Below are 27798 nucleotides of genomic sequence, written 5' to 3' on the forward strand. Positions count from 1 at the left end.
GAGATAGAGGGGGTTTGTTTCTTTGGTTTTTTGGTGGTTTTGGGTTTTTTGGGGGGGTGGAGAAGATTGCAAGGGCAGATTCAAAGGGATGGAGAGATGAATGGGATTGGAGTGCATGATGTGAAACTCAAAAACAACCAGAAAGTTAAAAAGAAAAGAAAGTTTTTTCTTATTCTCAGTGTCCATTAGCCTGTGATGGGCTGAAATGTCAAGTGTTCTTTCTCTGTTGTCCTGATCCCTGTCAGTTCTAGACAGAGTCCTTGTCCCTAGTGGTGTGTGCTGAGGGGGAAGGGTCCTCACTGTTCTTGCCTCTCTTTGAGAAGTAGAGAACTCCTAGTTATCTCAGTATAGACGGAAGTTTATATCTGTTTACCCTCAAAGCCACAATTCTTCAGCTATGCCTTGGGGATAATAGGGTGCTAGGATTGGCTGTTCTCTCCCCAAAAGCTAAAGAGCTGTTCATATGAAAAAGTACCTGGCAGGCCTGTGCTTTTCCCATGGTAGCGGCCACTCTGCTCCTCCAAGACTGCACCACCCAGGGCCACCTTTTCCCACTCCCACTTCCCATGTTTCTTGCAGCATGGGGGAGGCACGGGGGAAGCCCGTGAGACAATATGAACAGTCCGTGTATATGTTCCAGAGGTTTGTATGCCCTGCTACCTGCAGAACCAGCTTTGCACTGTGCTAGAACCTGTCAGAACACTGAGTTACTTCTCATTGATGCTTATGGCCTCCCTCCCTTGGGCTCAGAATTATATGTCTGTTGACTTGGATCACTCAGTTGACTTTTAGGAAGGGTTTGATATATCATTGAAAGTTGAACACATGTAATACACACATACCGATGTAATACACACATACCGATGTAATACACACATACCGAATTTCTCATCTCTTGTGTTTGCAACATGCATTCTGTTCCTTTCTAAATGGCCTTCAGAATGCAAAGGAACAGCTATGTAGGAAAGTGGGTAGGGCTGTGTTCTCAGTAAAACCATGGGAACTACATGGTAATTTGACCATAATTGTTCAGAGAATTATTCTACAGTATATAATTTATTATGCTCTGAGTTACTTTGACAGTGTAAGATGCCTGAAATTGCATTAGCTCTTTGATTTCTGTTCTATAAATAGTCATGTTCCTTAGAGAAGAAATGTACATGTATAAAATTTTCCTTGCTATTAATAGGCTTTCAGATAATAGGGACTCAATGACTTAAAAATATTCTTAAGAAGAATAGAATGTAAGCAGTGTGCTAATGTGGTCTGCGGCTTTCTTTAGAAGAGAGAAATAGTTCCTCATTAAGTTTTGTCTTGTTATATAGGATAAACTAAAAGTAATGCTTTGTTTAACTCCCATGTTTTTGCAGATACAATGGAGAATGGGATCTAGCTCAGAAAGCACTGGATGACATTATATACAGAGCCCAGCTAGAACTATACCCAGAGCCACTGCTGGTAGGTGCTGTACTTACTTAGTCATGCAAATTCTTAACTTACAACTTTTTAGTTTAGAACTATGCATTGAAAAGTAATGCATGGCATATGAAAATGTCTATAATACTCAGAGCTTTGTTGTACTGGGAAATATTACATTTAAAAGTGTTTATATGGGGCCGAAGAGATGGCTCAGCAGTTAAGAGCACTAGCTACTCTTGCAGAGGTCCTGAGTTCAATTCCCAGCAACCACATGGTGGCTCACAACCATCTGTAATGGGATCCGATGCCCTCTTCTGGTGTGTCTGAAGACAGAGCGTGTGTGTGTGTGTGTGTGTGTGTGTGTGTGTGTGTGTGTGTGTGTAAGCTGGTGGTGGTGAACACCTTTAATCCCAACCCTTGGAAGGTAGAAGCAAGCCTCTGAGTTTGGGGCCAGCCTGTTCTACAGAGCAAGTTCCAGGACAGCCATGACTACACAGAGAAACCCTGTCTGGAAAAACAAAAACAAACAAACAAAAAGTACTTGTATAAAAATTGGAGATTTAATTTAACTAAGTACTTTCTTCTGCTCCTAAGAATTTCAGCGCACTAAGTACATTTTCAGTTAGCATTTGAAGCTGAGAAAGAAACCTAGTTCGATATTTACCAACCACAAACCTTCACATTGTTCTGAGGTGTAAGCATCCCTCTGTCCCTCCTACTCTCTCTTTTGGAGGGTTTATGTGTCATCATATTAATATACCTTGGGGAGAAAACTCTTCTTATGAATTTGGTAAAGCTTAGCCTTATATTTCATCTAAAAGTAAGTAGTGTATCTGCTTACCAGTCTTCAACTTCATTATTTCCTTTTAGGTTGCTAATGCAATAAAGGCTTCATTGCCTCCGGGTGCCATGAAATCTAGTAAGGAAGGTACACGGTGTATTCAAGTGGAGATCACACCAACGTCCTCCAGAATATCAAGGAATGCAGTTACCAGCATGTCAATAAGAGGTCACAGGTGGAAAAGACATGGTGAGCACTCCTCGGTCTGAGCTCTGCTGGCTCTCTGACATGGCTCTCTGCAGCTGTGGTGTTAGAACTTGTGATCTTAGGAAATAAAGACCCCAGGTTCCCATGCAGGGCACAGACAATGGGAGGGTGACACTTCTCATGTTGGCCATATGAGTGAAGTAAACTGTTCAAAGTTGACTGGGTGCAGTAGGGCAGGAGAGCAGAAAGCGCAGGGCAGCTGCTCATGTGCTTAGGTGGCTGGCGTGGGCCGTGTGCAGCTGCTGATAGCCTCGTGCTCGGGTCTCAGGCATTTAGCTTGCAGGGTTTTTCATGTTGCAGTAGACCTGCCCACCAGTGACCTACCATTCTGTTGGGACTCCCTGGGAAGAGTGTTATGCTGTTGATACACCAGACGTTTCTATTTTACAAATTCATTTTCATTCCAGATTATATTAGTTTTCTTCCTTATCTGCTTCATGTTACTATTTTAAAGTGTTGCTGGAAGTTAATTCCGTTCGCCATGCTCCCCGTGCTTTGCCACTTCCCTCTCCGCTCCTTGATCTCCTCCTTTCTCCATCCCTTCTTCTTGGTAGACTTTTTTCCCTGGCAGAGATGGGCACGAGCCAGACAAGTAAGGTCAGCCTTCCCAAAAGAGACCTTCACTGCTTCTGTGCCCCACGAGTGCGTGGATCACGTGTGTTAAGAGGACCTACTCTGCTCTCTTCCTCCTCTCCTCGGAAGTGAAAATAGCAGCTCAGTCTGGGAGACTGTGTCATAGCCGTGCCCCTGCAGTTCAAAGAGAGAAGGGAAGGAAAGGGTGAGTGACAGGGCATACATAACACAGAGAGCTGGTCCTGCCTGAGAAGGCTTGTTGTCACCTCAGACACACACACACACACACACACACACACACACACAGGAGAGGGGGGGCGGGAGGCTGTGCCAAAAGAGAAAGGGGGGTACTACAGTTTAACCAATGGTGGTTGTTGCTCATTTTAAAGTTACTCTAGAAGTCCTGACGGTCCAACAGGGAGGCACAAACGAGTTTGTGATGTTTGCTATTAGACAACTACAAAATGCATACAACTCCAAACATACTTCTGTTTCTTCAGTGAAGTAATACCTCACCATGTGAAAGCAAGTGCAGTTACGACAAGCTGGTCACTGTGCACACACTGACTCCCAAACCACTGCTGCAGAGGCGGGCGACAGCGGGTTCTCATGGCTTTCCTCCCGTCCTTCTCACTGTGTGTGTGTGTGTGTGTGTGTGTGTGTGTGTGTGTGTGTGTGTGTGTGTACACAGGTGTGGCTTTACGAGAAACAGATACATATCCTGCAACAAGATGGAAGTTATTTTTCAGAAACATTTTATAGGACAAAAATGACCAAAACGGGATAAAACAATCTACAATTATTGTATCTGGGATGCCTTTATGGATCTAGGTGACATTTTGGCTGCCGCTTGCAGACTCTCCCTGGGTACAACATCATTAAAGTAGCCCTTTTATTACCTGTTCCTTTATGTTTATTCAGCCCTCACTGCACTTGAGCACCTCTTGTTTATGATAGCAAAAGTGTCATAATTGAGGATATAAAAGAGAATGGACTATAAAATAGAGAGAGGTACACCCATGAGCAGATAGTGTAAGGGCTGGCCTCAGTTGTCACTCTCTGAGTGTGACTGTCTCTCCTTCACTGAACTATAATAAATGATATTTCCTTAGTCTCTCTAGAGGTAGGCGGCAGCATCCTTCTCAAGTGTAGTTAGTCTAGATTTTCCTTTGGGCTTCCTGTGTTTCTATTGTAGGAACAAAATACCCTAAACACCTCCCACTGGGCCCTCTTGCAAAGGATTCCCTACCTCTCATGCTGCCATATGGGGAGCCTACCTGGCATCCAGCATGCAAGCCGTATGGAAACACAACTTCCCAGAGACGCCTTGGTCATGAAGTTACCATGTTTTGCTTAGCTCAGCCCTTTTCTGTGTCCTTTCCTTATGTCAGTGATTTCTGCCTGGACCTTATTGTTTGGCTTTCAAATAAGCAGTAGCTTCTTGTGGAGAGGGTGGCTATTGTTTTATATTTCTTTTTTTTTTTTTTTTTTTTGGTTCTTTTTTTCAGAGCTGGGGACTGAACCCAGGGCCTTGTGCTTCCTAGGCAAGCGCTCTACCACTGAGCTAAATCCCCAACCCCTATTTTATATTTCTTAACTATATAGACAATCCTTGATTTAAAAATAGATTTGAAATTTTCTTCATATGTAAAATTTTACGTATTGTATTTTCTGTAACAAAATCTAAGTAAAACATTTCTTTAGAAACAGTATGAAGGGGCATGTAGATCCCAGAGTGACCCGCAGTGGCCTTTCTGTATTTCTGAAGCATAGTACTGTGGGGGTCACTTCAGGTCATGGTGATGTGGACTTCAAGAGCTCCTGTGTTTGAGGGGATCCTGGGTCAGCTGTCTGTTCAGCTCACCTACCCACTCTTCCCACAGCTGTCCCCATGGGAAGGCATGTTCTTTGTAAACCCTTCACTCGTGACAGGACTAGGGCTTTGTAACGATATACTAGTGGGGCTGGAGCCGTGGGAGGAAAGAAGAAAAAGGAGCATCCATTTTAAGGAATAGTTTGCTTTTTCTTCTCCACTCCTTTGTTTTCCACTTGTGACAAAGACTAAAGCATATCTTTTCTGTTGAGCCTTTTCTTAGTTCTTCTTGTTGCTGGGAGGAGATACTACCATGATGAAGGTAATTTATGGAAGACAGTTTACTGGGGTCAGGAAGCTCCAGAAGGTTAGAGTCCATGGTCTTCGTGGGGATCATGGCAGCGGTTAGGCAGGCAACGTGCTGGGGTAGTAGTGAGAGCCCCCACCTGATCCCCAAGCAGGAGCATGCAAACACTCCCCAGGGACTCGCCTCAAACAAGGCCACACCTCATGACCCCAAACCTCCCCCAACTGGGGACCAAGCGTTCAAACATATGAACCGATTGGAGCCATTCTTTTTATTCTTTAACTTTTTATTGGTTCTTTGTGAGTTCACATCATGCATCTCAATCCCACTTCACTCCCTTTCCATTCTTAGCCACCCTTCCAACCTTGCCACCCCCCAAAGGAAACAAAATAATGACTAAAACAAAAATTAAAACAAAAACCTCACATCTCACCAATTCAAAACACCGCAGTTGCCGTGGCAAAATACCCTGAAAACTTTAGAAGGAAAAAGGGGTTTCTTTTGGCTCACAGTTGGAGGTGTGGTCATTACACGGCCCTGAGGCAGCAGACTGCAGGCAAGGCAGTAGGAGGAAGACCAGTGGATAGGCTCGGTCACCTCTGCTTTCCACCAGCTCGTCTCCGTCCAGGGCGAGCTGCGACCAGTGGGTGGGTTTCCACCTCAGCAGCCTGAAGATGATCCCCCATGAGGCAGGCCAGTGCCCGGTGATTCTCAGGCTCGTCAGATTGACCGTTGTGACTGACCATCAAAGGCCTTTTCCCTTTTCTCCTGTACATATTTGTCCTTACTGGTTTTTATCCTCCCTCCTCCTTCTATACAGATTAGAAGAAGGAGTTGGGGGGTGAGCCTCTCCCACTGGAGCAAGCAGGCAGGCAGGACTTTACAACCTTTCTTCTTTGTTAATCATTCAGTTAAGCGGTGTAGGCATAGTGGTGTGTATGTGTATCTGAGTCATCAAAGAGTACACAAGCAAACATACATTCAATTTTAGCAATTGATCACATTGATTCTTTTCTATTAATAGTACAAATGATTCCTTTTTTTTTTTTTTTTTTTTTTTTGGTTCTTTTTTTCAGAGCTGGGGACCGAACCCAGGGCCTTGCACTTCCTAGGCAAGCGCTCTACCACTGAGCTAAATCCCCAACCCCCAAATGATTCTTTTAGTCCAAACTTATGGTCTGTTTTTTATTATTAATTTTGGACCATTTCAGTTACCTGTAGCAGTTACTTCTGAGTTGTCCTGCAAGGTATCTCAGGATGCTCTGAAATGAGCGTGGCATTCTTTTCTTTAAGAATCTCCCACCGCTTATGTTGCAATGGGAAAATCGTAAAGAAGGTGAAACTACTTTTATCTCAGCATTTGCTAACATTCCAGGACCCAGATGTCTGCCATCACCCACTGCCACCAGGGCCACTGTCAGCCCTGGGCTCACACTCTGATAAAATCCCTCCAGATTTCAACGCAGTGGAGTGATAACAGAATTCTTTTTAGAGAGATCTGGTACATAACTAATTGCATGCTGACCTGCTCTCCACAGTCTCACTTGACTCTTTTAATATTGTAGTGAAGCAGCTTTGTTCCCTGTTGTGTCTTTCAAGTTCTTCAAGGCTCTGGGGAAGTTGTAACGACTCTGTCTGTGTCTGCGCTTAACTTTGAAATGGGGTCAGAGTATACAGTCCCTGCTTTGACCTTTTATAACCTCATGATTAACGCCTTACTTATAAGATGATAATTTAACTTTCCAAGACAGTTGTTTCCTTGATTCTGTAGTGGGGGATAATTCAAGGCAAAGGTGTTTTTTTTAATATAGATTTTAAGCACTTTTATGTTGAGGGCTATATAGAAAACAAAAGACAAGTAGAAAAAGAAAAGAGTACATTTAAAGAAAAGAACTTTAAGATAAATAGCTTGTAATGATAGAAATAGTCAAAAAATGAAAATCCCAGGAAGAAGGATAGACTAAGATATTTATAAAAAGAAGTAGCATTATTTTAAAACAAATAAGGGCAATTTTACTTAAATATTTTCTTGAAAAAACAAAACTAAGAAGAGAAGGAAGCACAGCTTGTCTTTGCCCCTCATTCCGTGATTGTGAGGATGTCTGTGACTGTGACGCTAGCAACCTCTGCCTGCAGCGGTGGGACTCCCACCTTGACTCCCAGAGCTGCAGGCACTGAGATTCCCCTCACGGTCTTCTCCACCCAGGTTCCCTTCTACCTCTTCCAGAGCAAACGTAACTCCTATTTTTGTTTGTTTACCACAACCAACACCGTTGTGACTCATTCTTCCTCCACTTTAGAAAAAACTACCTACGTGGGAACAACATAAGCTATTTTCCATTCCTTGAAAGTGGTTACTGGAATCACACTTCCATTTTATATAAGTCGCCTAATTAAGTTACAGGCGACATATGGTTGCAATAATGAGCATGGAAAACCTTGCCAGTAGCTTCTAAAACTCCACCAAACCCCCAAGTCTTCATCTCTGTCTCCTTCCCTCTGTCTATTTGTCCAGTGATGGGAGCAGTAAGTCAAAGCATTTCCCCTACTTTGGAATGCTCATAAAGGCTGGTTTTAAATCGGCAGAAGGCTGACTAGTTCTTTAAGAGCCGCTTTGTTGGCTATTCAGTAATTGTGTTCTTGGTAAATTTACATTAGATAATTTGCCATTCAAATAATAGTCCCTTCTTAAAACTTAAATTTTGAATGTTCTCAATTTGAAATAAATGTGCTTAGTTTGAGAGGACTAACAAGCATAAAAGAAGGCCATGACTGCCGACAGAGTCTGTGTTAGCTGTTGCTCCTGCGGAGGAACCCACTCGTACTTGACAGGCCATTATCAGAACAAGCTTTTTTTAAATGTTTAATACCTAGTATCTTACTTCATTAGTTAATGTCAAAATAGGAAATAGATCCTACTTGGCTTCTTAGTTATGTACAGTTACAGCCGTTTGCCAACAGGCAAGGGTGGGTAATAAAAAAATAATGAAAATCGTATTTCCAAACTGGGTCCTTTGAGCATCACCCTGCTTTTGGCTCTAGCACATGCTAAATGCTTAATGCTAACACAGTTTTCCTTTCTAGCACATGCTAATGCTTACTGCTAACAACACATGCTAATGCTTAATGCTAACACAGTTCCCGTTTTCCTCTCAGAGGTAGGAGGGATTGAATCCAGGCTCTCTTGTGCTAATCCCTAACCTTTGGGTTTCTGAGGTGGAACCTCTGTATGTAGCCCCAGTTGGCCTCAAACTCAGAAACCCCCTTCTTCAGCCTCTTAGGTACCAACATGTGTTGATTCTTTATTAGAACTACCTCTTAATTATTTTGACATACAATTTAGAGGATTACAAGCTTTTAAGGTAGTGAAAAGGAATTATAAATAAGAAGTATGTATTTTAAGTTTTCTAACATAAAGACCAACAGCAAATACCTTGGGAATATTAGAGAATCAAATTGATACAGTTTAAATATATTGAGCAGTTGCCAAAGAAAGTGCAGTTGCCAGGTTACGACAGCAAGCAGTTTGATTACAATTTTGGCTTAGCTAAGTGAGATAACATAGTTCAAAGAGACTTGTAATTATGTTAGAAAATTATCAGAAAAAGTAGTCTGTCATAATTTGCTCAGTGACTAAGTACTTGGTATTAGGTGAATTTTTTTTAAAAAAGGAATGATAAAAGGATTCAGAGGCTGGGTAATCAGTCGCTCATTAGGTAAAATGCTAGCAGGCAAGCTGAAGGGGCCGAGTGCAGACCTCAGCGTCCATATTGAGGCTGGCTGGTGCAGGCCTGGATGCAGTGTGGGACCTGGCTGTTGAAGACGGGGCCCTGGAGCTTGCTAGCCAACCAGTTTTGGTGATTCGCTGAGCTGCACTCTTCAAAACAAGGTGAAGAAGCAAATGGAAGAAACCTGATTGAATGTCTGACCTTCATACACATGTGCACACACGGAACATACAGCAAATGCCACACATAAGTGCAAAAGATACTACTAGTGTATAAAATTATTTATTTTAGCCAAATGTGGCGGGCACATCTTTAATCCCAGCGCTTAGGAAGCAGAGGAAAATGAACCCTTTGTGAGTTAGAGGCCAGCTTGGTCTACAGAATAAGTTCCAGGACAGGCAGGGCTACACAGACAAATCCTGTCTTGAAAATTAAATAATAATAATAATAATAATAATATTATTATTATTATTATTATTATTTTTAAGTGATCAGTGATTTAGAGGATGTTAATAAGTTTCTATTGTATAATGTTGATGAAGCAAGAAAGCAGGAATTTTCTAACCATTGAAGAGATTTAAAATCAGAAATGAATTTCCATAAAAGTATTTTTAAAATAATTGTTTATAAGCATTTCAAACCATTAAAGATTGTCTTTCTAGATACTGGAGAAGATACACTTAAAGATCTTGAAATGGAATGTTTATTTTGTGTCTGATTTTATGACAATGAGAAAGGGCTTAATTAGAAGAAAATTAAAGTTAATAAGAGTCTTTAAAACATTTTTTAAAATAGTGGTAATTTTAAACTCAAAAGTAGCAAACTTTGGGAATTGGTTATTAGACTCTTTTGTGAGATGGCTCAGCACTCTCACTCTTTTGTGAGCACTGGCTGTTCTTCCAGGAGTCCTGAGTTCAATTCTCAGCAACCACATGGTGGCTCATGACCATCTCTAATGGTGTCCCATCCCCTCTTCTGGTGTGTCTGAAGACAACCATAATGTATTCAGATATATCAAAATAAATAAATCCAAAAAAATTGAGAACTGTAAGCCAGGCTAGTGGCCTGTGGATCCTGAGCTGAGGCGGGGTCGCATGGAGCCCACTGAGTCGCCCGCCCACAGCGTCTGCTTCTGACTGCAGGTGCCTGCCTGTTCCATCCTCCCTCAGCTTTGCGCAGGGTGAGGCCCTTAGCTCCCAGGCCTGTGTGGTACTTCCTCTGCCCCTTTCTTTTTCTTTCTTTTTTTTTTCTTTCTTGCACTTGCTAGGCAAGAGCTCTACCACTGAGCTAAATCCCCAATCCCCCTCTGCCTCTTTCTAACTTGGGCTGTACTTTGTGTTCAGTGTTTTGTGTTAAGCAGTGTGACTTCTGTTGGTTGAAGAAGGCTAAGGAGGTAGGTAGGTGGTCGATCCATGAGCCTGTCAGTGGCTGCCTTTGCAGTCTGAAACGTCGGTTCCACGAGTCTTACTGCTGAGACCTCACTTAGCGAGCATGTCCACTGTGACTCACTCGTCCTTCCTTCCAACCCTGGGACACTCAGGCATTTCTGCCTTAGGGCCTTTGACTAGCTCTTTGAGATGTGTGGTTGAAATTTGGATAGCAAGAAGGCATCACCAATTTGCACTCTTCCTTCTTCTACATTGTTATGTAGCTGGCACCTCTTCATCATTCAAGTCTCAGCTTCCACAAAGCAGCCTCCCAAACCAGCCATCTGAAGTAGCCTTGCCCCGTTACCTCCTTACTGATTGCACTTTTTTTTTAAAGATTTATTTATTTATTTTGTATATGAGTACACTGTAGCTGTCTTCAGACACATCAGAAGAGGGCATCGGATTCCATTACGGGTGGTTGTGAGCCACCATGTGGTTGCTGGGATTTGAACTCAGGACCTTTGGAAGAGCAGTCGGTGCTCTTAACCACTGAGCCACCTCTCCAGCCCCTGATTGCACTTTTTTATCCACATTTTCTTGCTGTTCAATTTTGCTTTTCTTAATTCCTGCATAGTAGGAAGGTCTGGTATCTGTTATGTTTGCCATTGACTTCTCAGCCTAAAACAATGGCTTACACATTCTAGGTGCTTAGTATATCCATGGATGAAAAGGTCTAGGGGGAGTGGTTTGTCCCTTTTCTGACTGTGTGATGGAAACGAGAAGGCTGATGTGTAGGGTGATATTCGCTCTGTAATCGAGTCAGTGGTTAGAGTTTTCAGTCTATGCTTTCAGATGTGTATATAGTTTTCACAATTGTACTTCATTTTAAATGTTTGCTGCTTTGGTTTTGTTTAACATTGTAAATGTTTTTCTAAGTTCTGGTGATCCTGCTGTAGTTATTTTAATGGCTACATAATAACGTATATGCTACATTGAGTTGATAACGTGTCATTTACTTACCTGTGCCCATATATTGAAGAATTTGCTTCTAATTTTTCCTGTTATAAGTAATACTTTAGAGTACAACCTAGTAAATACATACAGAATTTCACCATTGGATAGAATAAATTATAATCATTAAAAGATGGTGTAGAGAGTAGGGGTTGCTCAGGCTCCTTGTACCATTTTTCCGTGCGTGTGCAGAAGGATCTGTACCAGGACTGTAAAGGACGTGTAGGGCTCTTTGGAGTTTAAAGTTCTTGTCACTTTGCTGTCAGGCTTTGTGACTCAGTGTGTTCTGTACACTGCGCCTTATTACTTCACACGGAAGTTTCAGGAGCCTCATATCACACCATACTTTAGCTCAGAAGAGGGTGTGGTGTAAAATGTGTAAGTCCTACTAATAATTAAGTTGTCTTTATTAAAATTGTCACCTTTAATAAACAGAACAACTATAAGGCAAATAAGAACAGAACCTAAGATTATTTCATGGATGCAGGTAGAATAGATAGTTCAGTTTATGAAATTATGTTTGACAGAAATCAAAGCTTTTCACAATTAGTTTTTGGAATGTCTGTAATTAGTTCACCTTTTTTCAAAATCAGAAGACATGTTTGAGACAAAATCATTTGAGTTGCCTTTGAGAACAAAATTGGAATTGTCTATTAAAAGTGTTGACAGCCAAGAATGGTCTGTAACTCCAGCTACCCTAGAGGCTGAAGCAGGAGAATCATAGGTTTGAGGCCAGCCTGGGCTATGCAGCAAGATTCTGTCTTAAAACAGACACGCCAACAAAGAAAAACCTAACTATTCTTACATTTTCAGTGTCTACAAAGTGTGTGTGTGTGTGTGTGTGTGTGTGTGTGTGTGTGCACGTGTGCGTAGGGAAGGGGAACTTCTGTGCCATGGTGCATGTATGGAGGCCAGGGGACAGTTTGTAGAGTTGGCTGTCCCACCTTTGCCTGGGTCTGGGTTCCAGGCTCAGGTCTCAGGCCTGCATGGCAGCTTTACCCATGCATGGCAGCTTTACCCATGCATGGCAGCTTTACCCATGCATGGCAGCTTTACCCATGCATGGCAGCTTGCTAACCCTCAGGAAGCATTCGCTAACTCTCCTCATCTCCGTCATGAGAAGTGCTTATGTGCACAGACACTGGAAAATAAAGCAGGCTCAGGGAATTTTTGTTTTGGGTATTTTAATTTTTCTCAACTTACTTGAAGTCAAATATAAATATTTCTTTTTATGGGTATAAATTAATCACAATTCCTTTTATATATTTTTTTTTTAGTTCCAAGGAAAAGCAACTCTTTTGTTATATAATTTATATTCCCTTAAAACATCTTCTATGTAATTTTCTTAAAGAAAAGATTATCTCTCTTTACTTATATATGCCATTTTTGAATAAGATAATAAAAAAACTAGTTTATAAAAGATTTTTTTTTTTGGTTCTTTTTTTCGGAGCTGGGGACCGAACCCAGGGCCTTGTGCTTCCTAGGTAAGCGCCCTACCACTGAGCTAAATCCCCAGCCCCTATAAAAGATTTTTGATGTTACTAAGCATTATGATAAACCTACATTTAGAAATGCCTACTTCATTTTTCTGAAACAAAGAACTTATGCTCTTCCTTACCACCTAGAAATATTTATTATCTTAAGCTATGTATTACTCGTGTGGTTTAAGGGGAAAAGAGAACATTTTCCGAACTTCCCTTGTTCATGCTCTGCATTTTCACCTTTATTTATTACCTGATAATAGACATTCATTCAGTTCACTAAACGCACATTTACTAGGGCTCAGTGGTTGGGGGCACCGTCTGCACTTCCAGAGGACTCAGGTTCAGTTCCCAGTAGCCACAAGAAAGCTCACAACCATTTCTAATTCCAGTTGGAGGGGATTGGAGGCCCTGTTCTAGCCCACACGACACTAGGCACAAAAGTAGTGCATACACATGCATGCATGCCAAAAACCTGTACATACAGAATAAACATTTTAAAAATTAAAAAAAGACACTAACCAGAAATATTGTCCCCTAACCTTCTGCAGTATTAGGTCTCTAACAGTGAGTGGTCTGTATAGAATATACAGCTAGATAGGCAAGGCGCCTGTAGCTTGTTATAAGTAGTTTTTAAAAAGAAACAGAAGAGAAGAGAGGGCATATGAAATAACGGATGTTGAGACTTTTGATGGGTGACGAGGCAGTCTCCATCGAAAAGCTTCTGAGAAAGTAAGATGCGGCTTTCAGCTGTTGGGGAAACCCAGGAGGCCAGCCCAACGTGCTGGGGAACAAGGGACTGTCGCAGGAGTTTCACGGTAGAAAATGCCAGAGACATAAAGGAAAGGATCATGTAATAGGTACTTGGTTATGTAATGATGTTTCTCTACTGTCTGACTTCCCCAAGAGTAATCCTTTCTTTCTTGCTGTGTCCAGAATAACATATTTGTCTTTTTATGAGTTTACGGAGTACTCAGTTCCCTTTAGAGCAGAGTTTATTGTTCCATTTAATGATTTTTCTATGGGCTCAGCCCCCGACCGCTGCTCTAAGTGTGCCTAACAGTCCACCTGCCAGCCCGGCTTCAGACACACCCTTCTCGACGTTTCTGTTTCCCTGCAGACTTCCATCGGTGAAAATCGACACTTTTAAACCATTAACTTCCATCAGCATATTTTCACAAATAAAACCAATTACAAATAAAAGCAAACTGACCTTGAGGATAAATTCCTCAGGTGTTCTTCTCCAGTGTATTTGCTGTGACTCTCGGTTCAGCCAGTCATTTGCCTTCTTTAAATGACCAAGAATCTAAACAGATAAACATTGTTGGGAGATGTTAGAGGACATTCGAGTCAGTTGGTTCTGACAAATTGAGTTGGAATTCCCTGTGTGTAGATGGACGTTTGAAACCAGAAGTCTCGCTTCTTAACCTTGTGCCCTACACACTTCCATACTTTCTGAGCTTCAGTTTCCCTTAGCAAAGGGGGTTAGACGCCTGCTGCAGTCTCTGTCATGTCGTTTTGAGATCATAGAGTAAGAGTGTGCTAAAAAACAGTGTCATTGAGTATCCCTTTTTCTGTTAGAACACACACACAGACACACACACACACACATATAACTTTTAAATTTTTTATAAAAATTGGGTTTTTTTATACCCAGGTAACTGCCAACCTTTTTTATTTGCCGTCTGGACTGAAGGTCTTTGTACTTTTCCTTTCTGAAATGGTTTCTACAGTATAAGCGAAAAAGTCTTGACTGCCACCCAGCAGTGCTGTGGTGACTTTACTCTGTTGCTCTGACCTCTGCCACATGCCATGATAAGGACTGATTAGCCCTTGCTTTTGAACGTTAGCAACTAGGAATAGGCTTGGCTGCTTCCACACAGAACGGCAGGCTTCCAAGGCCCACCAGCCTCAGCCGGCCGGAGAATGAGCAACTGGGCGGGTGAGGCCCCAGTTAAGGAGAAAAGACTTTATGAGGATGAGGTTACGACCATGGATGCAGGACAACAGGAGCTTTCGAGTGTTCCTTGTGGCTAGATGTGGTGGTCAGGGCACCTGTGGGAATCCATTTCCAAGCTGTGAAGGACTCAGAGCAGACCAGAGGTTTCTGACCAGCTGCATGCCAGTCACCTGGGAGCTGTGTAGTGCCCAAGCTGCTTCATCCTGTGGGTGGGTCAGGTGGCCGTGTGAAAATGGCACCTGTAAGGCTCCAGGATGGCCAGGTCACCCTGGGTAGATGCAGCCTCTGCTCTTTCACTGTACGATGCTGTTCAACAGACTTGAGCACAGGTCATAAGGCTTGATGATTCCAGGGCTGGAACAAAGTCGGTTTCTCCACAGGTTTGTGTGCTGTATTTAATGAGTATACACTGTTCTTGGTTCTGCTTGTTTTGTCTTAAGGAGTTTAAATTTCACCACTGGTCCATTCTTTACTTATTTATGATATTTTTACTACTACAGATATTTACTTAAGAACTTTAAAATCTTTTGTATTTTCAGCACAGAATAAATTTATCTGTATAGATAGATATTCATTAGCTACGAGTTTTGTTCATTTGTTTGAATTACAGAGGTTGTTTTCAGAATAAACTACTGAGAACCAGTCTGCTTTTCATATCGGTTTTCATTTTTCTCCATCGTAGTACTGGGCTGTTCCAAGCACATCAAAATGTATAGACTCGGTGGGAGCCTGGAGAAATGGACTGTTCCTTAACTACCGGGGTTGACTAAGTCAGGCTGGATGTAGTCTGATAAAAAATAAGATTTGAAGTGTACAAAGGGGACTTTCTAAGTGCTTTGCTTATCATTGTTGACAAAAGGCAGCATTTTTGCCTTTATATTTTGGAGCATTTACCTAAAGTTTACATAAATTAAGTTGGTCACAATATTTTTAAAAGGCATTCAGTTTTCATTTGTGAAAAAAAAATGTGTTTCCTGTTCCGTGTAAAATGTGTGTGAAAATACAGACGTGAACTGCTGCTCGCTGAACTCTTACAGAGCCTGAATGAAGGAAGTGACAGCGTCCTACCGTGTTTGTTAAGTTATCTCATTCAATCATCCGGTTTTGTTCTCTGGCTTTTTGTTGTGTTGTTTTGCATTTTCTTTTGTTTTGTCCTGAGCCATCATTGTCTGATCGTCTTCAATCCTAGAGCAACCTGAGAGCAGCACGGCTGCTGCGGAAGCAGGCGTCCTTGTCATCCCTGAGATTAGTGTCACTCATGTGTCCGGAGAGAGGCCCGGGAATGGGGAGAAAGGCAGAGCGCTAGGAGACACTGACGCCCAGCAGCATATGCAGGGTGTGCAGGAGACAGCCACAGACCCTAGGAGTGAGAGCAGAGGCTTGCCCGAACTCAGGAGGCAAAAGTCTGTGAGAAAAATGATGGAGGATGGAATGTCCACAGCTGGCAGAGTGCAGTTTTAGCTGACGCTTTAGAGCCGCAGCCCAAGGTACCCTGAGGCAAGGGCACTGTGCATGCGTGTGCCACGGTTGCACACTCACAGGCGATCTGCATGGCATCTGATAAAGTGCATGAATTAGGCATCCTAACTTCTCAGTGACCTTTAATGCTCTTCAGAACGATCACCTTGTGTGCTCGCAGGAACTTGTTAGAGAAACTGAGGCAGAAAATTGCTTCTGAAGTAATTTTCTGCTTAAGTTTTGGAACTAAAATGATTTTTCCTTAAATATGAAGGGTAATATATATAGACTTTAACAAGTTTTGAGCTTCTGATATTTATAGTGTATATATGTACATAATGTTTTTAATTCTAAGAGTTTCTAGAATGGAGAACACAACCTTTTAAAAATTTCTTTGTATATACTTCTGCTTTAACAAGTCTATTGATAGGAGCTACGATACAGATGTCATCACCACCGTTTAATGTCTGACCTTTCTAATTGCTTCTGCTCTTTGCATGCATATAGGAGAACTCTTCATGAAACTAGTGGGGGTAGTTTACAGCATGCTTGTGATTTAATATATTCTAAATCACTATCATTAATTACAATGAATGTGTTTTGACACTTATAAAATAATTCAATTTATCCTTTGATTTTTGTTCTGTAATCTGTTGCTTTAAGAAATTCTGCTAAGGTATTGATTGAAATGTAATTGATTTGGTATTACTCTTTTAAGGTACATGAGCTACTTCATGTTAATTGATCTTTGTCATTTCTTTGTTTAGGAGATACAGAGTTAACAGGTCAAGAAGAACTGACGGAGATAACTGAAGTTGACGAGGGATTTTATTCCAGGGCTGCGTCTAGCACCAGCCAGTCGGGTCTATCAATCAGTAGTCACAATTGTAGTCACAAGACAAGTGTAGGAAAGAACCAGAGACGGTCGGGAGGAAGCAAAGCTGGAGCAAAGGAGAGAGAAACTGCAGGGGAATCTTGCAGAGATCACTTTGCTCGCAAACAAACCCAGAGAGCCCAGAGCGAGAACCTTGAGCTTCTCTCTCTGAAGAGACTGACCTTGACCTCCAGCCAGTCCCTGCCCAAGCCCAGCAGCCACGGCTTGGCTCAGACTGCGGCCACTGTATTTAGTAAATCCTTTGAACAAGTGAGTGGGGTCCCAGGCCCACGTAGCCCTTCTCCTGCCATTGGCTGTGTTGCTGGGGCAGATGCCCATAGATTTTCTGCTTGTAGTCTCCAAGAAGAGAAGCTTATTTACGGGTCAGAAAGGATTGACCTTCCACTGAAGTGTCAAGCAGGCCAGCGGGGGCCTCCTAGTGTTAGCATCACTCTGTCTGCAGATTAACATGTAACTTATTCTCTCCTTTAACCAGTGAAGTGGAACAATGGCTTTGCTCCCTCATGAAAGTACTGAGCCCTTCATGCCCAGTCCTGGCAGGAGCCTGGTGTCTTGAGTTCTGAAGGCTCTCTTTTGACTGTGAAGGGGATAATGTCTAGTGTGCAGGAAGCTGAGATATGGTCTTGTTATTTCCTGGGTACTCTTCTCCCCTTGGTTTAAGTTCTTTATTCTTTTATTCTCCTTTGCTGTTACTTGTTATTGTTGGTTCATCCTCAGTGAGGTTATTTTTTTTTTTGAGGTTTTTTTGAGGTTATTTTTAATACCTCGGTTTTTAGTGGTTGTGTATTTGCCCTGGGAAGTCAAAGAGTGTCTCTGTGTGAGGGGACTGAGCTGTAGAGCCCAGGTAGAGGAGTGAGACCATGAAGCCATGCTGCTAAGCAGGCACGTGAGAAAACAAAGCCACAAGAGCAGCCGGAATGCTAAGTACTGTGACCACATCATGCTTAAGATGGGGACGGTGTCCTCCACACCACAAGTTGCCTGACAGGACCATTGCAAGGAGAAGCTGGGAGAATTTCTGTCGCAGTCCTTAGAACATTAAACAGCAAAAGTGAGACTGCTGACAGATGATGTTCAAAAGCGTTTGATCTGGATCACAGGGTGAGAGTGGAACAGCTGCCGGACTGTGCTGCTCAACTTTGGAAATCCTAGTCAGTTTGCATTGCAGTGGTCAAGGCACACATCACAGAAGACTTCCGGAAACTCCTGTAACTCTTGTGGTACAGCTCCCAAGATACCAGTGTGAAACGTTGAATAGTGAGTTGTCTGTGAATGAAGGAAGCCAGGTCATCCTTCATCTACAAAATGGGATGGGAGAAAATGCAGTAGATGTGAGCAGAGGGCATTTGTGCATTAGCTTAGGGTTGCTTGTGTGCGTTCTTAATTTAACCTAAGAAAAAGAGTACTTCTTGTTTGTGACCTTTACGTGTTCTTGTTATGATGTAGAAAGAATTCAGCTACCACCCACTCCTGCAACCGAGCACTGAGAAATGTGGTAAGGCAGAAGCTAAACTCTGCGTCCTCTAGATGGACACACAGGCTTGGTGCCTGGGGTCTGCTCAGTTGGCTGACACTCCTTTGAGGTGTGTGTGCTGTGGTGCTAACTGGGACTGAGAGGAGCAGAGTCAGTGGGGAGGCCTGGGACACTGTCTACTTCTTGGCTTTATTGATTTAGCACACCAAGGTCTCCTCACTGTGGTCCCTCACAGAACATGCTAGTGCCCCCTCTCAACCTCATGGGTCCTGCTTGTGTGGATGAGAAAGCTGCATGTGTGGCAGAGTCAAAGCATTTACAATTGAGATACAGTTTTAAATGCTTACCTCCCAGCTTAAACCTGACTACCCAAGGCCCGTGCTTTTTAGCATAAATGACTTTAACATGGGGCTGGGGATTTAGCTCAGTGGTAGAGCGCTTACCTAGGAAGTGCAAGGCCCTGGGTTCGGTCCCCAGCTCCGAAAAAAAGAACCAAAAAAAAAAAAAAAATGACTTTAACATTTTAGTTTCAGTAACAGAATGAACTGCTGGCTTAAATTGTCCTCAACAATTTCAAGGTAACTAGTCAGTAAAATTGATAATTGGAATAATTTAATAGTAATCTTGTATACAGTTGAAATGTTTGTAAAATGTCACTGTGAATTTCTTGTTGTTTTTTTGTAATTCCTTAAGAACTTTTGATAAACATAGTTACTAACAGTATTGCTATTATTAAGAAGAAATTTAAAAGTTTATCATTAGGCAAGTTGAGGTGCTTGCTTAAGCATAGAGTAAGTTTAAAGAAACATTAACTGGCACAAACAAGAGATTGGAATAATGTTCAGCTACCATAATGAAACCTCATTTTGATATTGTTGTAGACATTTGCTACTTGTGTGATCCAAAGGCCATTGGTGTCACCTGGTATCTTAGTAAAACTTCAGCATTTCAAGGGCAGACCTAGTAAATCAAAGCTGGCATTTTATCAAGGTCCCCCGTTGTGCTCCTGTGCATTCGCCTGTGTGAGGGCGTTTCAGAGCGCTAATTACTTGTCTAATAGGTAGGGTCCTCAGTGGTCTCACAGCCCTCAAGCACAGGAACTGGACACGAGATCATTATAATCATCATAGTTTCTGATAACTAAGTAGCTTTTTAATAACATTGACATGTGACTTCTTACAGGCTCTCATTCTAAATTTCCATTTCTCACTTGTTTCTGTTATAAAAATGTAGCATCTTCTGCTTCTCTCTGGTCATGAATGAACCCAGAGCTGCAGATGCTGCAGTTTGAGTAGGAAGCCCCTGCCCTGTTCTTGAGCTGTCACATGAGACACAGCACAGCTGTACACACATCCATCCTCTTTTACAACATGGGCAACAGCTTACACAGTGGATGAGTCTGAAGTTTTGCTCCAAACCAATTGATTTTCTGAAGTGTGTAGTTATGTTGACAATAAAACTCTTTTATACTACTTTTGATAGTGTTCCACATGAGGATTCTGTGCATGGAAGGTCTCATCCCAGCTGTGGAAGCGGCTGCTGTTAATGGTAGCAACAGTTGTTCTGACCGCTCTTCCTACTCACCTTCCAAATGTGAGACATTGTGTGGCTTTGTAAGTCACTTTTTTATAGAGATGCTAATAACGTAGGCATCTCACGGACCCAGATGAATAGCTTTTACCAAGAGGATTCCACACAAAACTGGGGTCTGGCACCCCATAGTTAGATCTAGATAGGACTTTTTGAATTGACCCAACCCTGTGTTCCCGTGAAGCAGTGCCTGGCATGAACCTCTGCTGTCCAACTGAAGAGAAAAGCAGAGTAGACCTTTCCAAGGATCCCGCTGCCCAAGTGCTACCTTCTGCTTCCGGGAGCCTCAGGAAATCACCTTGAAATGGCGGGACACTGCCTGAACTCTTAAGTCCATCTCTGTAGCACTGAAGAGCAGGGATTCCAGACTTACTTGTTCTGAAAAAGTAGTGTTTTGTTGCCCTCTCAATTTTAAAACAACAACTCTGCAAATACCACTCAGTTGTAGAAAGTTGAATTAAAGGGAAATATGTCTTTATATCAAAATAGATTTTAAAAAAATCCCAGTTTAAAGGGATTTTCACAGATTTTGAACTATCATAGTTAAAGTGTTGAATGGTAAATTATGGAGGAAAGTATACTCTAAAACATGATTTTAAGCAAAGAGTTAGAATAAGACAGCTAAATGTTTAATTCTGCAGGCACATTAAACCTCCATAAAGGAAAGCACACTAAGGAAGCATATGTTCTGTATTGTAACTGAGAAATAATAACACATAAAGTGTTGGGAACTAAGGCATTGTAGATAGGAATTAGTGTACAGTAGTGTCTTCCCAGCCCCTGAGTGAAAGGCTGAAGCCCAGTCCTTTAGTGAGCACGGGTTACCCTTGCACCTTTGCTGCTGGGTGCTGGCACACTGGGTAATTGAGCTGTGTTTAATACTGCTCACGTCTTCCCCAGAGCACTCATGGGCTACCTTCTATACTTTGTAACTTGCACATATCCAAAAAGACTGAGCGTGAACAGTTTGAAGATGTTTTGTGTTTTGCAGTAGAGTGCTAGTGGACACAGGCCTCAATTATTGTATTTTTGGGCCCCACACTGTCTCTCTTGTTAGAACTGACCGTGTGCCTCTGACTTTTGCTTCTGATCGATCATGTGGTAATGCTAAACTCTTCTCACAAATATACTTGTTTGTCATTGTATGCCTAGCGTTTACATTCCCAAGAATGAACTTTTGGATATTTTTATGTGCTCTTTATGTTTTTGAGGTATGAAATAAACTGGAGTTGAGTTCTTTGAAGTTTTGTACATTTGCATAAATGTTCTCCATATGCTGTACTTTATACATCAAGTGTTTCCTCTTGTTGAAATAAAAACTAAAAAAAAAAAGTTTTTCTACATCATTTTATTCCCTAAAACCTGCTATAAACATTTATGAGCTTTGCAGTGGGGCAGAAGTAAGCAAGCTGTGAGCAGAGCCCAGGGGAGCTGTTGGGTTGGCCTGCCGATGACCCTCACTCCTGCCTTGACCTCATTAGCATCCATCCAAAGCTGAGCTCCAGCCGCCTTGACCTGGTAGCTGGTTTGCTAAACCAGAAGCATGGGCAACGTGGACAGGCAAGAGCACAGGCCTTCAGGGCAGGGCATGGAGACAGGGAACAAGTTGCATTGCTGCTAGTTTCCAGAGAAGGGATACATCACAGTATTTTACTTCTTAGCTACAGAAGGTCACAGTGGTATCCCTATCTGCACGTGTTTACTGAAACCAACTCCATTAGAAAGGGACAGTTCTCATGGGCAGTTGATTATATGTGTAAGTAATTCCAGCTGATTTAAGGAGTAAGTTAGGAAATACTTTCAGAGCTACTCTTCACAGACGATGTGTAGAAACCAACACCTGACGACTTAAAGCTTATGCCTGTGAACTGGGCACTCCTAGTGACTGCAGAGTCGCTGACATAGCTGGCTCCCCTAGGACAGTCTGACTTCTAATATCTGAAGCACATGTTACAATCATTAATCAGGACTATAACTAGTCACCCCATAATTTCTCTTAGATTATTACTGTAGGCCTTATACAGAGGCTGATTTGTGACAAACTAAGCATTCGAAACGATCTTTAGAAGGGAACAACAGCAGCCTATCTTACACAAGAGGAAACTGAAAACGCTCAGGGAGCGGGTGGCCATGATCGCCAAACGCTGGGGACCATACCCTGAACACAGGCCTTACAGCTCTGTGAGTTAGTCAAATGGGATTCTAAGGACCGTCACGTGAGCATGTTTTTCAAATTCATCTATCCCATCTCTTAGGGTTAAAAGTTAAAGTAAAATGCAATTTTCATGAAACTAAATGATGCTATGTTTTGTAGACTATGAGTGCTTGGGGATACCGAAGTGGCAGGTCTAGAAGATGAGTGTGGGAGTTTGGAAGCTAGAGGTATGATTGGACTTCTAAAAATGGGCACACAGTGTAAAAGCAATTGCAACATAAATGCTAGCTAGGCACAGGCCCATTGTGAAAGAGGCTCTTAAGCATGCAATCAGGATGAGGGTGGGTGGTGGTGTCAGTAAAGCTCTTTGGTATCCCTGTTTGATCAGCAGATACAAAGTACGAAGGAAGACTGCTGGCTACGCTGGATCAAGGCTATGCACAGATATCAGCAAGATGGGCCCCCTTCCATCAGTACGACCTTGGCAAGGAGAGACATATGTCTGTCCTCCCAAAACATGTTTGATTACACAGAGTCTGGATTCCGGTTTGCCTTCCCCAAATGTCATGTTCCTATGTGCAACACCTGATACTGTATTTGCCATCTTGGTTCTCTCCAAAGATTCCTGAGGAACCTCACCTTAAGATGTAAAGAAAGAGAGTTCCATTTTTAGCAACAGCTCCACAGGCAGTCGTACTTCTTGTTGCTGTGACAAAACACCTGAAAAGGCCAGCTTGAGCCAAGAAGGGCTCTCGGCTGTGCAGCAGGAATGTAAAGTCACATCGCATCTGCAGCCAGGAAGGAGAAAGATGGGCGCTGGTGCTCGGCTCGATGCTCTCTCTTACTGAGTCTGAGCCCCATGCAGGCTGGGCCTTCCCTCATCAGGCGTCTTCACAGAAACACCCTCATAGATACACTCACAGGTCTATTTCTGTGGTGAATCTTAATCCTGACAGTGGGAATTAGCCATCACAGTAATTAACATCAAATCTTAATAATAAATAAAGACTAATAATAGACAAATAATAAACAAAGACTCAGGGAAGACTTTGTACATTTGCTTACTGTGCATGGGGCACGAACTCTTGTGGAGGTCAAAGGGGTTGACCTCAGAGCTCAGAGGTTGACTTTCTTCCACCACATGAGTCCTGGGGATGGAATCCGGGTCTGACTTGTCGGCACATGCCGTTGCCCATTCATATCTCCCTGGCCCCACAAAAACTTCTGGAAGAAGGGGATGCTGGCTGGTGTGAGAAGAAACGCAACATGTAAGCTTACTGCTGCTCTTCTTATTGACCTAGGAACCTAAAGATTGGATGACAGTGCTGCCACGTCAGGAGGGACACCTGAGAAAATGCTTGTGCCTTAGGTTAGGTCAGCAGTTCTCAACCTGTGAGTAATTTATCAGATATCCTGTATAGCAGATACTTACATTACGATTATAATGGTAGCAGATTTATAAGTAGCAACAAAAGAATTTTAAGGTTGGGGACCACCACAGCGTGAGTACCTGTATTAAAGGGTTGCAGCATGGGCTGGAGAGATGGCTCAGTGTTTGAGAGCACTGACTGCTCTTCCAGAGGTCCTGAGTTCAGTTCCCAGCAAACACATGGTGGCTCACAGCCATCTGTATGGGATCCGATGCCCTCTTCTGGTGTGTCTGAAGACAGCGACAGTGTACTCGCATGTATAAAATAAATTAATCTAAAAATATAAATAAATAAATCTTTAAAGGGGGGGGGCTGTGTCACAGCATTTGAAGGTTGAAAACCATTGGCCTAGGGCCTTAAACATCTCCACCATAGGAGTAAACCTGAAGTAAAATTAAAACTCTCCCACAGACAGACAGAAAACTCAGGAAACCTTCAGTCATCCCAGTCCCAGGGGAGGTGTGTGCTGCTGTCTTGAGAGGTTGAAGCAGGAGGACCTAGAGTTCACAATCCACAACGGCAGCATACATCGCAGGACTGTCTCAGTCCCCTCCCCAGATCGTCTCAGTTTCTGAAACCATGTCCAACTACTCCTCTAGCTGCCTGGTAAAACACATCTGCTCCAGAGGATAAAGCAGTTAATCATTGTGTAGAGGTTTACAGAGCTCAAAAACAATGCTTAGCAGGAAGGAAACTAACCTGAGGCTCAGCAAACATAACACTAGGAAAAATACCACTGCCTCGGAAAAATACCACTGCCTCCAAAAAATACCACTGCCTTGGAAAAAATACCACTGCCTCGGAAAATACCACTGCCTCAGAAAATACCACTGCCTCGGAAAAATACCACTGCTATAATTACTTGAAACCCAGATGTGAAGCTATTGAACTTTTAAGTTGGGCTTTGGCTCTGGTCTGGGAACTTAGCTTTATAAAAGACTCCTGCCTTCCCTATCTTGTGCAAACTGCTTATACTTGGCCGTGCAGTTTGCACTGAATGCTACCTTTGGGCATTCAATACAGCCCCGTTATATAGTATGATGGCGCACAAGTCGTAACAGGAGCTTTGGGCAGTAAGTGGTTAATGAGCACCCCTAGCTGGGCATGGTACTGGCTGAATCAAGCACAGGGGTGTGTCCTCTCCATCTCACCCAGTGCATCCCTTTGTTGTTCCTTCCTTTGACCTTGCTCTCTGTTGTTTTGCTGTAATAACACAGCACCATGAACACAACTGCAGGCTGAGCCCCTGGAATCCCATGTGAGATGTGGGGGTCTGCCAGTACAGAGGATAATCTGAGGAAGGGGCACATGTTCCGTGGCTATTTCTTCCACTTGGGTTGCTGGGGTTTAGCACAAATTAGGGCAAAGTGTCCCTAAAAAGAGCTACTGCTAAATATCAGAGAAGCAAGCATACTAGGGCAACGTCACAAGGAATTAGAAACAAATGAAAGGCCACCAAACCAGCCGGTACTTGAGAAAGCCAAGATTCCAGTAAAGGAAAGACTCAGAGAAGTGAGTCTGGCCTTGATAGTTGTACCTTTGACAGGCTTGAGTGGATGTGCTGCTGTATTCATCAACTGCTCAGAGGAGAGAGGAGAGAGAAGCAGAGAGATACAGAGACAGAGAGGTTGAAAACCAGGCTCCTGATGCTGAATGGATAGAAAGAGGAAAAGGTCTGTATTTAAGGACCCTTCAAGAAGAAAAGACAAGTCTATATCTCAGAGGCTCACTTACACTCAGAGTTGGGATGGGGCACGGTGCTAAGGCACGGGTCCAGCGTGTGCAAAGCCCTGGGTTTGATGCCCCACACCAGAAGACCATAACAAAGCCACAGAAAAACCTAGAACACCAAAGAGCTTTACCCTAGAAACTGACGGGTCAGAATAAATCAAGCCTTATAAAGTTGCTGGATCGAATCAACTGAATTATTGATTAATGTAATCTACACTTCCCCCACTATCTTCTCACTAGGACATACCATGGTCCCTCTTTGTAAAATGTGTCATACACAATTCTAGAATTATGTGAGAATTACAAATCCTGAGAATCACTGTAGTAAAAATGGAATTAGAACAGATTCACGAAGCCAGGTGTGGTGGTGCATGCCTGAAGTCCCAGAATTTGGGAAGTCGAGGCAAGAGAATCAAGAGTTCCAGGCCAGGCTCAGCTGCATGACAAGGTCCAGGCCACTCTGAGCATTATAGCCAGACCCTGTCTCAAAACAAAACCAGAAAGAAGCTGACCCTCAGGTAACCCAGCTCTTTGTCTTGTGGGATTTGAGTGATGTCACATGGAGAATTTTAGGAGAGTATGATTTTCTGAATGTGCTTTTTTAAAGGCATCTGGGGGCTAGAGATGGCTCAGAGGTTAAGAGTACACGTTGCCCTTAACTGACTGGAGCTTAGTTCCCAGCACCTACATTAAGAGGCTCACAACCACTTGTAACTCTGGTTCTGGGGGATCCAATGCCCTCTTCTGGCCTCTGTGGATACCTACAGATTTGGGTGTGCATGTACACACATGTGTGCACAAACACACACTTACACACATGCACCTACCTTAAGAAAATAAGTCATTTGGAGCAAGACATTTTGCACAACTGTAGTCCCAGCACTCAGGAAGATACAGAGTTGAGGTGTGATCTGAGCTACATAGTGACTTCCATATTGAGACCCTGTCACAAATCCAAAACAAAACTGGTGCAGCCACAATGGAAATCAGTGTGATGGATCCATCCCTAGAAGGCTAAAACAGCAATGTGAGCCAGCTTTACAACTCCTGGACATATTTCCCAAGCTCTGTACCCTACTTCAAAGACAGCTGCATATACATGTTTACTGAGGCTCCATTCACTATCCAGGAACAAGCCTCGTTGTCCATCAGTGATAGTGACATATGTTCCAGAGAACTTTATTCAATAAACAAGAATAACATTATGAAAGTTGAAGAAAAATAGATGGGTCTGGAAAACATTATACTGAGTGGGTAGCCCAGCTCCAGAAAGGCAAATGCTGCATGTTTCCTTTATAGGAAGGTCCTAGCTACAAGCTAAACAGTGATTACTAGTGAAGATCTGAAAGGCAGAAAGGAGCCAATAAAGTGATGGAGGGGTACAGTAGACTGCATAAGACATGAGAGGGAGGACAGAACACTGTGGGCAGAAGGGTCTAAGCAGGGAAGGGTGGGGAGATGGAAAGGAGGAAGAGGTAACTGAAAGTAAGAATGTGTGGAAAAGCTATGGACAAACCTGCTATTTTATGGCATTTAAAAAATATAATCTAAAGATAAAAAGTTGGGTCCACAGATAAACCATTAGTGTTATAAGAGGTGGACTTAAAACTGATTGATGAGTTGTGAAAACCAGAACTGTGTGTGTGCATGTGTGTGTGCACACACGTAAGCTATGGACAAACCTGCTATTTTATGGCATTTAAAAAATATAATCTAAAGATAAAAAGTTGGGTCCACAGATAAACCATTAGTGTTATAAGAGATGGACTTAAAACTGATTGATGAGTTGTGGAAACCAGAACTGTGTGTGTGCATGTGTGTGTGCACACACGTGCACATGCACGTGGATATGCTATGCTATATGCATGTTCATTTTATATGTGTGTGTGTGTGTGTGCGTGCGCACGCGCGCGCACACGCGCATTGTGGAGGCCCAGAAGATGACTTCAGGTATCTCTTTTTTTTTTTTTTTTTTAGTTTTTTTTATTAACTTGAGTATTTTTTATATACATTTCGAGTGTGACTTCAGGTATCTCTTTTTTTTTTAGTTTTTTTTATTAACTTGAGTATTTTTTATATACATTTCGAGTGTGACTTCAGGTATCTCTTATTGTTCTCCAACTTATGTTTTGAGGTAGAGTCTCTCACTGAACCTAGAGCTCACCATTTGGCTGAACTAACTGGCCAGCGAGCTCCAAGGCTCCCATTTTACCCTGCCACCTTAGGGTGGCTGGAATAGGAATGTCTCCATAGACTCATGTGTCTGAATGCTGATCCCTGAGAGCCACATGATACAAGGAGAGAAATGACTCTGGCCCTTCACATATCAGCCATGGTGCAAGGCATGTGCACACA

At 42.6% G+C, this 27798-nt stretch overlaps 1 protein-coding gene and 1 long non-coding RNA gene across 4 annotated transcripts in view; one reads left to right on the forward strand and one right to left on the reverse strand.

The window, feature by feature from the left end:
* Positions 1–27798, forward strand: part of Hycc1 (hyccin PI4KA lipid kinase complex subunit 1) — a 106813-nt gene that overhangs the window by 42396 nt on the left and 36619 nt on the right. The window contains exons 9-11 of one of the 3 annotated variants that reach the window (XM_006235961.5): positions 1371–1458; positions 2290–2449; positions 15900–16197. In XM_006235961.5, coding sequence (XP_006236023.1) covers positions 1371–1458; positions 2290–2449; positions 15900–16171 — 520 coding nt within the window. In that variant the 3' untranslated portion in view covers positions 16172–16197. Of the gene's footprint in view, positions 1–1370; positions 1459–2289; positions 2450–15899; positions 16198–16935; positions 17511–27798 lie in introns of those variants that run through there. The other 2 variants (NM_001191969.1, XM_017592774.3) reach the window with 2 other exon arrangements.
* On the reverse strand, positions 1958–14184 carry LOC120102210 (uncharacterized). The gene is made up of 2 exons (XR_005503406.2): positions 13964–14184; positions 1958–3214 (listed from the first exon to the last, which is right to left on the reverse strand). It is a non-coding gene; the product is annotated as an uncharacterized LOC120102210 (long non-coding RNA).

The sequence above is a fragment of the Rattus norvegicus genome, chromosome 4, assembly GCF_036323735.1.
Source record: "Rattus norvegicus strain BN/NHsdMcwi chromosome 4, GRCr8, whole genome shotgun sequence".
Taxonomy (NCBI): domain Eukaryota; kingdom Metazoa; phylum Chordata; class Mammalia; order Rodentia; family Muridae; genus Rattus; species Rattus norvegicus.